The 15956-nt window shown below is 30.6% G+C and overlaps 2 protein-coding genes across 2 annotated transcripts; both read left to right on the top strand.

Moving 5' to 3' along the window:
• The first annotated feature begins 4861 nt into the window (after window positions 1-4861).
• Window positions 4862-7456, top strand: LOC114189214 (L-type lectin-domain containing receptor kinase VII.1-like). The gene has a single exon (XM_028077926.2). The coding sequence runs from the start codon at window positions 5173-5175 to the stop codon at window positions 7228-7230; it is 2058 nt and encodes a 685-aa protein (XP_027933727.2). The 5' UTR covers window positions 4862-5172; the 3' UTR covers window positions 7231-7456.
• A 1988-nt stretch (window positions 7457-9444) lies between these two features.
• Window positions 9445-11957, top strand: LOC114189075 (3-ketoacyl-CoA synthase 15). The gene is made up of 3 exons (XM_028077781.2): window positions 9445-10258; window positions 10564-11151; window positions 11243-11957. Exons 1-3 carry the CDS (start codon window positions 9866-9868, stop codon window positions 11792-11794), a joined length of 1533 nt encoding a protein of 510 aa, XP_027933582.2. The 5' UTR covers window positions 9445-9865; the 3' UTR covers window positions 11795-11957.
• Window positions 11958-15956: the final 3999 nt, after the last annotated feature.

Here is a 15956-nt window from a genome sequence, read left to right as displayed (position 1 = left end):
AATTTTCTTGTAATAACGTTAAAATTATTAAAGTATTCATTAAGCATATTCATAAAATAAATTTTAGAGAAAAAAAAAATAGGCATGCATCTCGTTCAGTCAAATTGATAGGTACGAAGATCGCACATTTTGTCATCACATGTCACAATTTGAATTGAATGCATATATGATACATACAGGTATGAAAGAAATGATAAAAATCATATATTCCAGCTGGGAAACAAATAAAAAGAAACCAAAAGGTTGACAAAACTTTATCCTAACATTCATACACAAACACAAAGTCAATGGATTATTCCATTCACATGCTCCTTCTTTTAGGTTCTATTCAATAGAAAAGAAAAAAAATTCGACGAGTAAAACATAATTTTTTTTTTTTTGAACCAAGTTTATTTTTTTATTTTATTCTCTTCCTCCTACTTTAAGTAATTGAAGTTTAAACTTTAAACTGAGTTAGTAAAGACCAACAACTTCTTTATTGCAACCATTGTTGTATTTATTGCATCCATTGTCCATTCTTGTTGTGTATTGATAGTAGATTAGACATATTACCTAATCTCATTGGATCTAATTTGGTTTGACTTTTTTGTTATTAAAATCGGGTTAAGGTGTTTTGAGAAATCCATTTAAATAAAGAAAGTCATTTTCAAGTTTTGTAAAGAAAAGTCTATTAAACCTGTCAGAGTAATTTATTTAAACACGTTATTATGGAAAGAAATCCGTTTTAATTGAGTATAAAAAAAATGAAAGATTGAATTGAAGGCCATGCAAGCGTGCAAGTTTCTTGTATATAATAATAAAAAAAATGCTTATACGTGTTATAGTGATAGGGTGAAAGAGAATAGACAGAAAGTGTTTGAAGAAATTGGTAACAGTGTGTGTAAGTTTGACTTCAGAATGCTGCAATTGGTACGGACCAGGACATACCCAAGAAATAGAATAGACCCATAACACTTAATTAAATTATTTAAAACAAATAAGTTTATAACTAAACTTCTTATTCACAAAAAAAAATTCTAAGCATTTTTTTTCATTTAATTTTGACATCATGATTGAAAAATTGTCCTCATGGACTCTTGTTAATGATTTGTTTTGTTGATACAAGGATTAAAAAACATGCAATTGGAGATATTTCTAGATTAAATTCGCAATTGTCAAATGATACTTTTAGTGTGTATTTACGACTGATTAATTTACTTTTAAAAAATATCAATAGATTTGTATTAATAAAATCTATAATAGGAAAACATGTTGTAGACAAATATAAATGGGATTCATATTTCGTCTTAGTACATGTCGTGTCCTCCTAAGTTGATTTTTTCTTTTATTGTGATAACGAAATGACGTCGTTTTTATTATTCGATGGAATTTATTTTGTCAACCGCTAATATTTGCAAGAAAAAAAAAGTGTAGGTTATCATATATAGTAGTAGATAACGATGTGGTAGCAACAGAAGAAGATAAAAAGCAATTGAAATATTGTCATTTATTACTGCAATAGAAACTGTCTTTCCAACATCTCAATAAAGACACAAGATATAATAGAGTAACCAAGAATTCAAATTCACATAAATACTAATATATCTATCCGTTGACTTATTGTCGTCCTAAATTTATAATGAAAGTACAAGAAAAAAAATAATTTGAGATGATTTTTATGCTGTTTTTCAAGGAAAAAATAAAAGAAAAAAGTTATTGTATATTTTTGTTTTAAATACAAATACATATTTTCAGATGTTTAAAAAAATCTTATATTTCTTGAAAATTAAGTTTAAAAAAGTAATTTATATTAACATGTTTTTTATCGAGACAAATTTTTTTAAATAAAATCATCATGATATTAGTGACTTTAACTTATTAGTGAAATCGAGTGCAAAAGATATAATTTATAGACGCGTTTTTACCATTTTCCATTAATGTCAAATTAAATAAACAATATAGTTATTATAATGATACTAACAAAATAATTTAGGACGCATTAATAATACTCTTTGTTAAAATAAAGTGTGAAATTTTTAGATGAAAATTATTTTGAATTTTCGTAATAGAGAATAATTTGGATGATTGACTCTTTTCGCACTAGTATTCGGTTTGAACTTTAATTTAAGATACATTCATTATAATTTTCAGGTGGTCAACAAAAGGCGGTGGAAAAAAATTCTACATAATGATTTATTGTATTGCTGTTCAACATGGATTTAAGAGACAATAAATATACGAAGATTTTCTTCCTTTTTATGCTGCAAATTTCTTCACATAAATAGTTAGAAGGAAACAAGATAAACATTCGTTTTTCCCACTATATGGTATACTGAATCATAATAAACAAACACAGCTTAGAGTCATGTGGTTCTTTTGTTCAATCTTAAAATGATAGATATGTTTTTCTTTTCAAATACGCTAAAACAATATTCGCATAATAATAATAATAAATATTGTACAGGTATTTGATCAATAATAATTCATAAGAAAAAGACTAAGGTTATACCAGAGATTTTAAGTTCAGAGATATTGAAACAAAAATTTGAAAAAAAAAATGGCATCTCACATATACGCGACTTTGTTATACCAAATATAAACTTCAGAAATATTTAAACAACAGTTTGAAACAAAAATCAGAATGTTGAAAAAGAAAATGACATCTTACATACACGCCACTGTGTCTTAATCATATTCCTTATCTTTTAGTTCTTAACCAATGTTTATTTCAAGTTATTTCATTATATATTCAATAACTGTTATAAGAACAATGTTACGGTGTATCTAAAAGCATATTTAATTATATTTTAATATTTTGTTATCACCGATGTAAAATCTCTTACATTCAAAATTTATCTTATAAAATTATATTTGAAATAATTTAGATGAAAACAAATAAATAAAAGTGGAAGCTACAGATGTCAGAACGTCAAGTAGGAGTGTTCTCATTTGAATATCACTTTCTCATCCTAAACTGTCTTGAAAAGTGGCTACATTGGAAAATGAATTTCAAAGTTCGTAAAGAATACAAGGACGATTAATATATATTAAATTTATAAAAATATATAAGTAAGTGTGATATTTAATAAAATTTGATTTAATAATTATTAATATAATTTTATTTATTTTAAAGATAAAAATATTCATAAATATTATATATATATATATATATATTTAATATTTTATTTAATGTTTATAAATAAAAATTAAAAACTAATTAAACAATAAAATGATTATATTTTAATACTGTTAAAAATTAAGAATAAGAAAGTTTAAATTAAAAAAAAATAATATTAAACATCTAAAAGATAAAAAAATAATAATAAAAAAGTATAAATTAACAGAAAAATTAGTATTAAATATCTAAAAATGTAAAAAAAAAATTAAACTTTCTATTTAAAACTTAATTATTGCTTTTTTCATTTTAATAAAGACTTTAAAACTTTTAAAATTCTTTTTTGTAATAAAAATAAATTATTGTCTAAAAATTAAAAAAATATTTTTATTTTTATAAAATTTATTATATATATTTATATTATTTTAATTATTATATTTAATTATTTCAATTTTGAATGTAAGAATCATAATATTAAAATATATTTATTATTTCTTAACTAGAGTTCAAGAAACTAGTTAGCATAATAGCATTCTCCATGTAAGAATATTTCAGGTCAAAGTTTGTAACAAATACAAGATTATTACATTTTTTTGTGTAAAATACTTTTAATCATGAAACAAACATCATGGCATTATATATAATTATATATAATAATAATAATAATAATACGTTGTATAGTGTGGCACAGTGAGAAGATGACAGGCATTGAAGGAGACATCCATAAATTGATAAGTTGGTATGAATAGGAGAGAGAGAAGAATCGTCAACAACTTGTCTGCTCATTCCGTGCAAGTAAATAATAGACACTTTTATTAACTGCCTCCATTATTCTTTATTTTTTACTTTTAATATTTTTCATTAATTAAAAAAATATTATGTATATAATTTTCAAAAAAACTAATTGACTATTTGGCTGCCGACCTACCCATGCTTTATGCACATGTCATGCCACAAACTTTCAAAGAGAAAAGATATTTAGCTCACCATTGTAAATCTTCCTCACCTTACTCTTCCTTAATGCATTTTAATCATCTAAGGAAAATAACGTATGAAATATATTATTCTAATTCACTAAACAAAATGAGATATAAAGAAAATGATTTAACGTAATCGTAGCACCGATTAACAAACTTAAATATTATTATATAAGATAAAGTTTAGCTCATTTATACACTATAAATTTTTTTTATAAAATTTCTAACAGGGATATTATTAAAATTATTGTATTATTTAGCTTTAAACTTTAAGATTAGATCATATTAAATTTTGGATGAGATAGCTTTTTTTTAAGTTTAGAGTTTAGAAGTATATTTAACTCATTTTTATCTCAGTAATAGTTTGTTTTAAAAAATAAATAAATTATAATATTAAGTTAAATTATTTTAACTTTTGTTTATGTTCATTCTTTCTTTCTGTTTGTTTAATATATTCTTTTTCTCCTCCATTCGCGCATTTTCTTTTTTGTGAGTTAAATCTATAAATACCTTTCAAAAGAAAACATTTTCTTTGTGCTCAGATAATTCCTATTATAAAGAACGTTTTAATTTAAATTTTAAACCTAATTCCTTCAAGAACCGATCCTTTTATCATGAGATGACGTAGGCATACCTTGTCTTTTTCATTTGATTTGGTCTGAAGAAGAAAATTTGGATTACTTCTTTAGTTTTAAGACTGATTCAGTCATACGTTTTGAAATATATGAATATGGAGTAATGATATATGCCATCAGAAGTAGGAAGAATTTGGATTTAGAATTTTTGGTTCATAAAATAGTTGCGATCTTTTCTTTATTGTCATTTGTCAAAATTAATAACATCAATTTTAATTAACTACTTAAGGTTGTGATCAATGAGTTCAAATAGTTGACTCCAGAATTTTCCATGGCCACCCTGGTTCGTCTAATCTAATCCCATGTTTTCATACATTCTCAAGGTGTTCTATTTCTCTCTCTCTCTCACACACAGACACAACACACCTGCTCCGGTTTAAGTGTTCAAAACCTTTCATCTTTTTTACTTAATCACTCTTCTCTCTTTCATTCATGACTCGAGCCTGTGCTTCTTCATGCTAAAAACATGATCAGACACAAGCTGAAGCACACACACCCTCTTGCACCACTTGTATGGATTATTCTCTTTGCAAACTTCACATGTGCCATTGATTTCGTCTTCAATGGCTTCAACTCTTCTGAAGTATTGCTCTTCGGAAACGCCACCATCGATTCTCGAATTCTAACACTAACGCATCATCAAACTTTCTCCATCGGTCGTGCCTTGTACAAGGAAAAAATTCCCACCAAGAAACCAAACTCTTCTTTTGTGTACCCTTTCTCCACCTCTTTCATCTTTGCCATGGCACCTTATGAAGACACTCTGCCGGGGCATGGCTTGGTTTTCATCTTTACGCCTGTCACGGGCATCCAAGGCACAAGTTCTGCGCAACACCTTGGTCTGTTCAACCTCACCAACAACGGAAACTCGAACAACCATGTGCTTGGTGTTGAGTTCGATGTGTTCATGAACCAAGAGTTCGATGACATCAACGACAATCATGTGGGGATTGACATAAACTCTCTAAAGTCTTCTGTTTCCAATGATTCTGGGTATTGGCAAGATGACGGTGACAAGTCCTTTAAGGAATTGACGCTTAACAGCGGTGAGAATTACCAAGTTTGGATTGACTATGAAGATTCTTGGATGAATGTTACCATGGCACCGGTGGGTAGGAAAAGGCCCAGTAGGCCTTTGTTGAATGTTTCTCTCAACTTATCTCAGGTTTTTGAGGATGAAATGTTCGTTGGGTTTACTAGCGCCACTGGTCAATTAGTTGAGAGTCACAAGATTTTGGGGTGGAGTTTCAGCAATGAGAATATTTCGTTGAGTGATGAACTTATTACTACCGGATTACCGTCTTTCGTTCTTCCAAAGGACTCAATTTTGAAGTCCAAGGGATTTGTTGCAGGTTTTACTGTTGGAGCTTTCTTAGTTATTTGTGTCTTGGTTTTGTTGGCACTGGTTTTGATTCATAGGAAGCGTTTGAGAGAAAGGAAGAGGCAGGAAATGGAAGATTGGGAGTTGGAGTATTGGCCGCACAGAATGGTGTATGAGGAAATTGAGGCAGCAACAAAGGGGTTCTCTGAGGAGAATGTGATTGGGGTTGGTGGGAATGGGAAAGTCTACAAGGGTGTTCTAAGAGGAGGGGTGGAGATTGCTGTGAAGCGCATCTCTCATGAAAACGATGGCCTGCGAGAATTTCTTGCTGAAGTTTCAAGCCTTGGGAGACTGAAGCAAAGGAATTTGGTGGGATTGAGAGGTTGGTGCAAGAAAGATGTTGGGAGTTTCTTGTTGGTGTATGACTACATGGAAAATGGTAGCTTGGACAAGAGGGTGTTTGATTGTGATGAGAGGAAGATGTTGAGTTATGAGGATAGGATAAGGATTATCAAAGATGTGGGTTTTGCAGTTTTGTACTTGCACGAGGGGTGGGAAGCTAAGGTTCTGCATAGGGACATCAAGGCCAGCAATGTTCTGCTTGATAAGGATATGAATGGAAGGCTTGGGGATTTTGGGTTAGCCAGAATGCACAGCCATGGTCAAGTTGCTAGCACCACAAAATTGGTTGGAACAGTGGGGTACATGGCTCCCGAAGTGTTCAAGACTGGAAGAGCTTCCACTCAGACAGATGTTTACATGTTTGGCATCTTGATTTTAGAGGTTTTGTGTGGAAGGAGACCTCTAGAAGAAGGTAAGTCACCTTTGGTGGAGTGGGTTTGGCAACTAATGGTTCAAGGGCAACTTGTTTTTGCACTTGATGAGAGATTAAGGACTAAGGGAGAGTTCAGTGAGCAAGAAGTGGAGAGGTTAATGCACTTGGGTTTGCTGTGTGCCTACCCTGAACCAAAGGTCAGGCCCACAATGAGACAAGTGGTGAATGTTCTCGAGGGGAAGAACGATGAAGATGATTCAGAAATTGAGAATATGGATAGTTATTTGCTGCAACAGTTGAAATCAAGGGATATACTGTCTGAGTATTCCCAATATTTTAACTATGCCTCACACCCAACTTTTCAAGATATTGGTAACTCTTCCTCAATGTCTCTCACTTGGTCCGAATCTGTAGTTGAGGGTAGGTGAACCTCTGTCATGAATGACAACATAGGATTTGTTCATTAGCTCGTTGCTGTGTGAAACATAGGATTCATTTTCTGGAGAGGAGTTGGATTCTTTTTACAATAGAATTATACAGAGTCCAATTTTATGGTTTTGAATTTTTTAGTGTACAGAATGTACCATTTTAGATTTTGATCTGATATGGTATACTTGATTACATGTATTATATATCAGTATAAGTTAATACTCTGATGCAACTCTTGACCAAACCAAACTCTATCCTGTTTTTATAATTCGTGACACTATTATAGAAGGAATCTGCGTGTGAATTCCTCAAAAGCTATCATAAGACCTTTTGGCTTTTTGGTTAACGTAAGGAAGCAAATAAGAAGGTTGATTTTTGCCATCACATGATTATCGTTAGGTGGGAATTTTGGCAGAAGTTGCTGAATCTGCACCTAATAAGTAAAGCTATATTAACATCACCAAGAAACTTAACATTTTCACTTGTAAGCTGAGAACTCAAATCACAAGAATGTAGTGATTTGTCAACAAAAAAGCGTTGCGTGATCTTAGACTTGCCATAACCTCAAGATTTTGATGTAGTCACATTTCATTTGCAAATCACAGTGAAATTACCTCTCTTCATCTCATTTTTTAAGGAAACACGCCATAAAAATATATCAGATGACACATTTAACGTTTTCAAGTTATAGCTTAGTTTCCACCGAATCAAGTAGATAAAAGGGTGCAGCATGCTATTAGTTTTATGAGTTGAATGACCAAATTTTCCACCCCAGTGGTCCTATACCAGAAAATGTCAGCATCTCCCTTTCTCATTTCACGTGGGACATTATCCAAGCAGCACTCTTTTGCTTTTGGGAAACCGTATGATAATTCCTTTTTCAGAAAACTGTCCAAAGATTTATCTGGGGGCTGGACATTGAACGATTTCATGCTACTCTCACTAATAAATTGTTTAGAAATATCAGTTGTTTTCGAACAAGCAATTTATTGAATTAACTTGTACAAGTAACACTGCTACTCATTAATTTTATCTATAAATTACGGAAAATGAGTGAATTAGATGGAGGTGGTGTGGTCCACTTGTATTGCCAAATCATTGAATTGGTTTTTGACGAATGAAAGATGCAGCTAAAATAGGAGAAAGAAAGAGGTAAAACAGTGGGCGGAAATGGAAATGCATGTAGCCCCTAGAAATAGTGTTGGGTTGGTTTTCTTAAATGCCTTTTATTTCATAGTGCCATGGGCAGCTTCATCAAGTAAGAATAAAAAGAAGTTGAAAGGATTTGAAGAACATAGTGATCTAAAAAATTTGCAACTTTATCCATTTTACACCAAAGAGTGACAAGTGGCAGAGGGTTACTTTATTTCCTACAATCCAATTTTTCACCTCCTAAAAGTTTGGAATATACTTTTCTTACATGTTTAACTGTTCAAATACTGTTCCAGTAAAACGATTTCTCAAACATCCTCCAGAAAATAAGAAAAGGGAAGGATTACATAAAATGTGTTTTGTTTAGTCGCTTTAGGAGTATTTTTCTTTAGATTAGAGACACAGAATGAAATTGAAGTGTATCTGGCATGAAATATTATAATGGGATAAAGTTATAGTTGAATTACATATTATATTAGATTGTAAATAAGACGGGATTAAGAGGTTGAATACCAAACATAGCTAACTTCTTAATTTATGAATTACATCATGCTGGATATTACAGATAATTATTTATGTTGTCAAAGACTTTTTTTTATATGAATTGTCGACATGCAAACGAAAAAGCAATATCTTGTTACCTTTTAGAAAATATACGTTAGCTTCCATACAAACAGAATACCAAATACATATGAATCTGGTCATGTTTTTTTTAGAAAAATCATTACTCTGTTTTGAATTGGCAACCTAGTTTCTTGTCTTCTCCAACAGTGAAGATGCTGCATAATTTTTAATCAATATGGCATTTTGGGCTCTTGTCTCTGGTAATTTCTCACATTTCAAAAGGTAGGATTAAATTACAACTAAAAGACTTAACTTTTTTAGCCAGTCAATTACGTATACCATCATCGCAAGAAACAACATTAATTTGTTTAATTCAATGTAACACCGAATCCCGTTTTTCCCATGTTGAATTGTCTCACATTAATAACATTAAAACAGATTCTTTTAAAAGTATTGGATTGTTCATTTCTTCCTCCTTCATAATAAGCCAAGTCATTGAAAGTGAATGAAAATGTTTGAGCTGAAACAATATTATATACAGTGCAGAATGTTTATGCTGCTCCCAAGTTGATCTATGGAATTTTAACCATTAAAAAAGAGGATGGAAATTTACATGCTTCTCTTGCATGCAATTTCAATGGTGCTGTAAATCTGCTGCTCAAACGCATTCATGCACAATGTGCCTATGCAGTTTGCATTCTCCGTAAAATCCTTAGCATCATTTACCATGCCAAAGAGTCTGTGTTTCTCCAACTAAATGGTGCTATATATTTATATCCCATCAAGCTGCTTGTGTTGCAAAAAGATTTCTGTTTACTTTTTCACTTCAATTCACTGTGAGCATGCCCCTTCTGCTACAAGCATTTTTTCCACCACTTAACAAACACACTCATCTTATTGTAACATAACTCTTCCCCCATGTCAAAAGAAAGTGAGGATTTTTCCACTGAGATTGTGCAGAGAGGTGTTGAGAACTCTGGCCCAAATGCTGGCTCTATTTCTTTCTCTGTTAGAGTACGGCCTAGGTTGCCAGATTTTCTTAGTTCAGTTAATCTAAAATATGTGAAATTGGGTTATGGCTACCTCATTAGTCATCGCTTGTACTTGTTCCTGGCACCACCTCTTCTTGCAGCCTTTATTGCTCGTATTGCAAAGTTCACTTGGCACGATCTCTATGAGAATTATGGCCTCATTGAGATTCTATTTATATCAGCCCTTTTGTTCCTACTACTCTATTTTTATATTGACTTCACACCTGGCTCTACCTATTTGCTTGATTTCTCATGCTTTCGCCCCTCAAACGAATACAAGGTTAAAAAAACGCACTCCTTTTCTTAACTAGTACTCACACTACTTCACACACCAAGGGAGTGGATGAGTTTTAACTTTTAATGCCATCATTAGTCTCTCATCAAAGATAAAACTTAGATACATTTACTTCAGTGTTTTTTGCTGGTAATGTTGAATCAAATTTGTAGTTTTACATTGATCTTTAATGTGAATCTTCCTTTTTTTCACTAATTAATTTCTGAGTTGAAACTCCAATTTTGCTGGGGTAAGCCTATTTTCTATGCATTCAACCTTTACATGTTTGTACTGATTGGATATTTATGCAGATCTCTAAGGCAGAGTTTATTGAGCTAGCAAAAAAATCTGGGAATTTCAATGATACTACAATTGAGTTTCAAGAACGAGTTCTTAAGAAATCTGGAATAGGTGATGAGACCTACCTCCCAAAAGAGACAGTTTTTCGCCCTGGTTACAGAAACTCGCTGAAAGATGGGAGACAAGAGGTGTCCATGGTGATGTTTGGGGCAATTAATGATGTTCTTGCTGCCACAAAAGTAAAAGCGAAGGACATCAGAATCCTGATAGTAAACTGTGGAATACTAAACACCACCCCATCACTCTCCTCGATGATAGTAAATCATTTCAAGCTGAGGCACGACATCCACAGCTTCAACCTTGGTGGGATGGGTTGTGGTGCCGGAATCACAGCCATTGATCTCGCCAAAGACCTTCTTGATGCCTATCCAAGAACTTATGCACTTGTAGTTAGCACAGAAGCTGTGAGCTCCACCTGGTACAGTGGCAATGACATTGAAATGCAGCTTCCCAATTGCTTCTTCAGAATGGGAGCTGCAGCTATCATGCTCTCAAATTTCCGCCTAGATAGATGGCGCGCCAAGTATGAACTCAAACAGGTATCTCTTCAAAACTCAAACTGGTATTGTTTTCTGGTATTTCAGGATCTCTTCTTATTGCTTTTTGAGGTATCACTCATGCATGTGGCAGCTGGTGCGAATTCACAAAGGGATGGACAACAGAAGCTACAAAAGCATACATCAAAGGGAAGATAGTGAAGGAAGAAAAGGACTTTCTGTGAGCAAAGATATCATAGAGGTTGGAGGGCATGCACTAAAAGCCAACATAACGACGCTCGGGCCATTAGTGCTACCTGTTTCAGAGCAGCTTCACTTCTTCACCAACTTGATCTTGAAGAAGAAGAAAGCAAAGCCATACATTCCGGATTACAAGCTTGCATTTGAGCACATGTGCGTTCTGGCAACGAGCAAGAAAGTTCTGGATGAGATTCAGAAGAACTTGGAGCTGACAGAGGAGTACATGGAAGCGTCAAGGAAGACATTGGAGCGATTCGGCAACACATCAAGCAGCAGTATTTGGTATGAACTTGCTTACCTTGAGTTCAACTCAAGGATCAAAAGGGGTGATCGCGTTTGCCAAATAGCTTCTGGGGCAGGGTTCATGTGTAACAGTGTTGTTTGGAAGGCCCTTAGGAATGTTAAGAAACCCAACCACAGTCCTTGGATTGAGGATGAATGCTGAAATAGCGACATAGCTTCATTGCATGCATGCTGCTATCAAAGAATCTTCGGTCATATTATGAACAATGGAAAAAACATAAATCAAATCTCTGAAGCAACCATACTTCAATTTGTGATGTGTTACCTACCTATAAAAAACTGAGACTGATTTTAAATTTTTTTATTTCAACGATATACAATACCTGTGAATTTTAACTTATATCTGCATAATTACATTGTATATAGTATATTTAAAAAAAAAACAATCATGTTTTGCACCCTTTTATTAATGTAAATTTTTTTTTATTTGGATTTTCCTTAATTAATTTTGTTGGATAGTGTGGGTTCAGATATAATTGACACGTCTATTTCCAACACTGTCAAAATAATAACAAACTTTATTGAAACTAGTACTTCTCCCGTGCAATCTAAGTAGCAACATAGTGATCAATAATCGATTGATTAATATGTAAACGCTGTGAGATGGTGATACCAAAATTCCAAACGTAGCAGTATAACGAAAATCTGTTTATCCAAATTTGAACGCTTTCACAATAAATAAATTAATTACAGGAAGATTTAAATTTTATTATCCATGAAAATTGAATCCATTTAGAGTTAAACCCATTTATGAAACAACTAAAACAATATTTTAAAAATCTTCATTTTTATCTATAACAATATAAAAAAAAAAAAAATACTTTCTTATGTCTATACAATGTATAAAAAAAATGTTATTTTTTGTCCGTATTTCACTATTCCAACTTTATCCTTAATTATTATTTTATGAACAATTTACCTTTAACTGTTATTCTAAAAATCACTTTTGTATTTCACAACTATTTTAAAAAGTAATAATATATTTATTATTAATTTAAATTAAAATCTTTATGAAAATAAAAAAATGCGAACACATAAATATAAATACGATATACTTTCGCTAGCATAATTAAGAAAAATTTATAAAATCGATCCTAAATAATATAAATTCGGCTTGAATATTAAATGGATTTCTTATCATGGGCTTACTATTAAAGGCCTACCACTTTATTCACACAAATGACAGAATTTCTTCCTACACCCCCAAAGCCCCAAAGTTTCCTCCTGTACCTCATAATTTTCAAAATTCCAATTATTAATCATTATATCAATTCAATTCAGTAACATCTAACTAATGCTTAAGCAGTGAATCCATATTGCATTGTCTTTCAATACTACGAAGATTCATTGAAATAATTTTAAAAAATACATAAAAATAATAAGAAAAACTCTCAAATGTATCGTAAAAAGTTATAATGATTTTGTAAATATTAAATTTTTATATTGGCACAGTGTTTCAATATAAATATTTCCAATAAAACTGTACAAAATAGGATTTGAATATCAATTTCTCAACATTAAACTCGTCCTACCAATCAGGGTTAAATAAAATGCATAATTGAATTAAACTATTATACTATTGAACTAAATTAAAGTGATTCGATATACTTAAATTAAATTATTCAAAGGTTAAATTGAATTAAATTCAGTTACAACGTCATGGTTCAAATAAACTTAACCAAATTAAAATACTCTATTGCTTTTGAATTGTTTAAACTATTTGAATTTTAAATCATCATCAATAAACATCTTATTTAAAATATAGATCTTTTTTGTTTCGAGGGATTTGGAAACCATGGTAAGAATGAATTACAAGATTACCCTGATAATCCTATTTCACTATATATGTGAATATTTGAAGGTGAACAAAATATTTTTACAAAAATACCATCGTTTCAATATCACTTCCATGCATGTGCAAATATGATGGAAAGATCCAATAGTCACACTGAAATATTGAAGGATAATGATATGTTAACTCATTTTTTTTATCCATTTTTAACCCACTACTCCAATCACCATTAGATTATCTATTTTAATTTTTGTTTAATGATGTGATGTGATAATCTAATAGTTATTGAAGTAATAAGTTAAAAGTGGATAAAAAAAGTGGATTAAAGTATCATTATTTAATATTAAAATAGGTTCTCAGTTGTGTTGAAACGGATTTTGGTACATTATATGAATGATGCATAGTCAATTCTAGAGGATGGTGGAATCGATCCCATAATTTTACATATATGTTTAGGAAATCAGTTTCCTTAAGCATGGAACTGATTCCATGCATCTTATATATATTCATTATAATGTTTTTTGTTGCAGGTAATGGTCCCCTCAACCTCACTGCATTGTGCATGTGTTTTTTGTCCATGAATCCTCTGTGTATGTGTCTTTGCATCAATTAAAACCAAAATCTTATAGTTTATGAATATGTTGAAAATAAGTTTTATTTACTAGTGATTTAGTTATATATACTTTATTCACAATTCTACAACAGAATTATGACATTTAGAAAGCATATTTCTAAAGGGAGACTTGATAAAATGATATTCTAAAAGAAATACAACGATACATTTTTCCAGATGTTCTTTCACTATAAAACGAAAATTAATAGTAAAAGTAAATAAATTATTTGCCACAAGAATGTTGAATTTCTAAATATTTAATCTGTGCTGTATACTAAATATATTGTATTTTTTATTTATTTCAATTAATCATTTATTTTAGATTTTATTCACTAAAAATAATATCTTTTATATTATTTTAACATTGAAAATAATTTGATAATCTTATTTTTTAATCTATTAAATTTTTTCAAAAATTTATTATGAGTCAAATATCTTATAAACTTTCACAAATTTTACTTTTAAATATGCACTTTACCATCACTTACAAAAAAAAAAAAAAGCAAAAAAAATTTTACCCTTAAATCCATTTAAATTTATCGTCTTTTTTCATCTCTCTCATATCAATCTTGACTAGATGGTAGACACTAAAACATATTTTATTAAACAAAACCTTTCAAAATCTTAGTCACAGAAATACTTGTTTATAACAGCTATGTGAAATTTTTTTTTTATAACCTCATATTCTAAAGATTAAAATGTAAATATTTTGTGAGAACAGCAAAAAAAGTTACATATTTAATTATAAGATGTATCATCAATAAAAAGTTAAATGAAATCTTATAGAACATTACACAACACATCAAAATCTTATTTATTTCATGGGTACGTGAATCATATCAACCTAAAAATTCTCATAAGCAAAAGGAATTAAAAATGGGAATATACAATTTGGACACAATCTTTTTGGTATTTGTTTTTTAAATTTTCAATAACCATTAGAGTAGTATATGGAAAACTTCCAATTAAAAATAATACGAAAATATTATAAAAAAACGAGGTTGCCCAAATTCAAAATTAAACAGCCTTTATTTGGATTAAAATAATTGCAACAGTAGTAGATATGAGACGTTTTCATGAGTGCAATAATTCAATAACATATCCACTTCAACAGCAATTTGTGTCGGGATAGAAGGTGTAATTTGTTTGGTGCATTTGTATCTGCATAAGGAAAGAGTCAAACAAAATTAAGAATGCCAATTATGTCACCATTGTTTACAATCTCTTGCTTCAGTCACATCCAGAACGTATATTATGTAGTGTTTGGTGTAACAGTGATACAATATAATTTTGTTTGCTGTATTTAAAAACATATCAAATTGTACAACAAAAAAACAAAATCTACAGTATTTTAATTTCGTTAGCTATGGTAAAATCAAAGAAAGTTGAATAAAACAAAAGGGTTTTCATGTATATCCATTCACAGGTGCCCACAGTTTTAATCATTTCAATTGTTTTAGGCCTTTTAATATTTAGGTTAGGATGAATGATGGATGTTTTAATTTGGGCTTGGAATAATATTTTATTAAAATAATGAATGATTGTTTTTTATAATCAAAAACCTAAACGCACATTTATCATAAGAGGGACTGATCATATTAATTAACTCCGATTAGTAGCTAATTACTTTCATTTAAAAATTTGAAGTTAGCTATCATGCACCGATCCGAAGTGATAATTATATTGATTTTGGGGACGTGGATAAGATGTTTTTAATAAATATATTATTAAATATAGCCTTTATTACATTTTCCTTTTAGAATAAAGTTTACATATACACGGGCAGTTGAAAAAGGTTTACGGTACTAAAAGATAGATTTTCGCTCTTTGCATCAGTAATATAAAAATAGTCTAAGGCTCGCATTATATATCAAATAAAAATAAATTAATTAAATATCA

This window comes from Vigna unguiculata, chromosome 6 (genome assembly GCF_037176805.1).
Source record: "Vigna unguiculata cultivar grain cowpea cultivar isolate G323 ecotype 2 chromosome 6, ASM3717680v1, whole genome shotgun sequence".
NCBI classification, from domain to species: Eukaryota; Viridiplantae; Streptophyta; class Magnoliopsida; order Fabales; family Fabaceae; genus Vigna; species Vigna unguiculata.
Note: the sequence above shows the minus strand (reverse complement) of the source record. Positions and strands in the feature narration are given on the sequence as shown.

What these genes read in the sequence shown, in the direction of transcription:
- LOC114189214 (XM_028077926.2), top strand. Translation starts at nt 5,173, where the DNA reads ATGATCAGACACAAGCTGAAGCACACACACCCTCTTGCACCACTTGTA.
- LOC114189075 (XM_028077781.2), top strand. Translation starts at nt 9,866, where the DNA reads ATGTCAAAAGAAAGTGAGGATTTTTCCACTGAGATTGTGCAGAGAGGT. An exon ending in GCCCCTCAAACGAATACAAG is followed by an intron (nt 10,259 to 10,563) that starts GTTAAAAAAACG and finishes ATATTTATGCAG; the next exon opens with ATCTCTAAGGCAGAGTTTAT. An exon ending in CCAAGTATGAACTCAAACAG is followed by an intron (nt 11,152 to 11,242) that starts GTATCTCTTCAA and finishes TGCATGTGGCAG; the next exon opens with CTGGTGCGAATTCACAAAGG.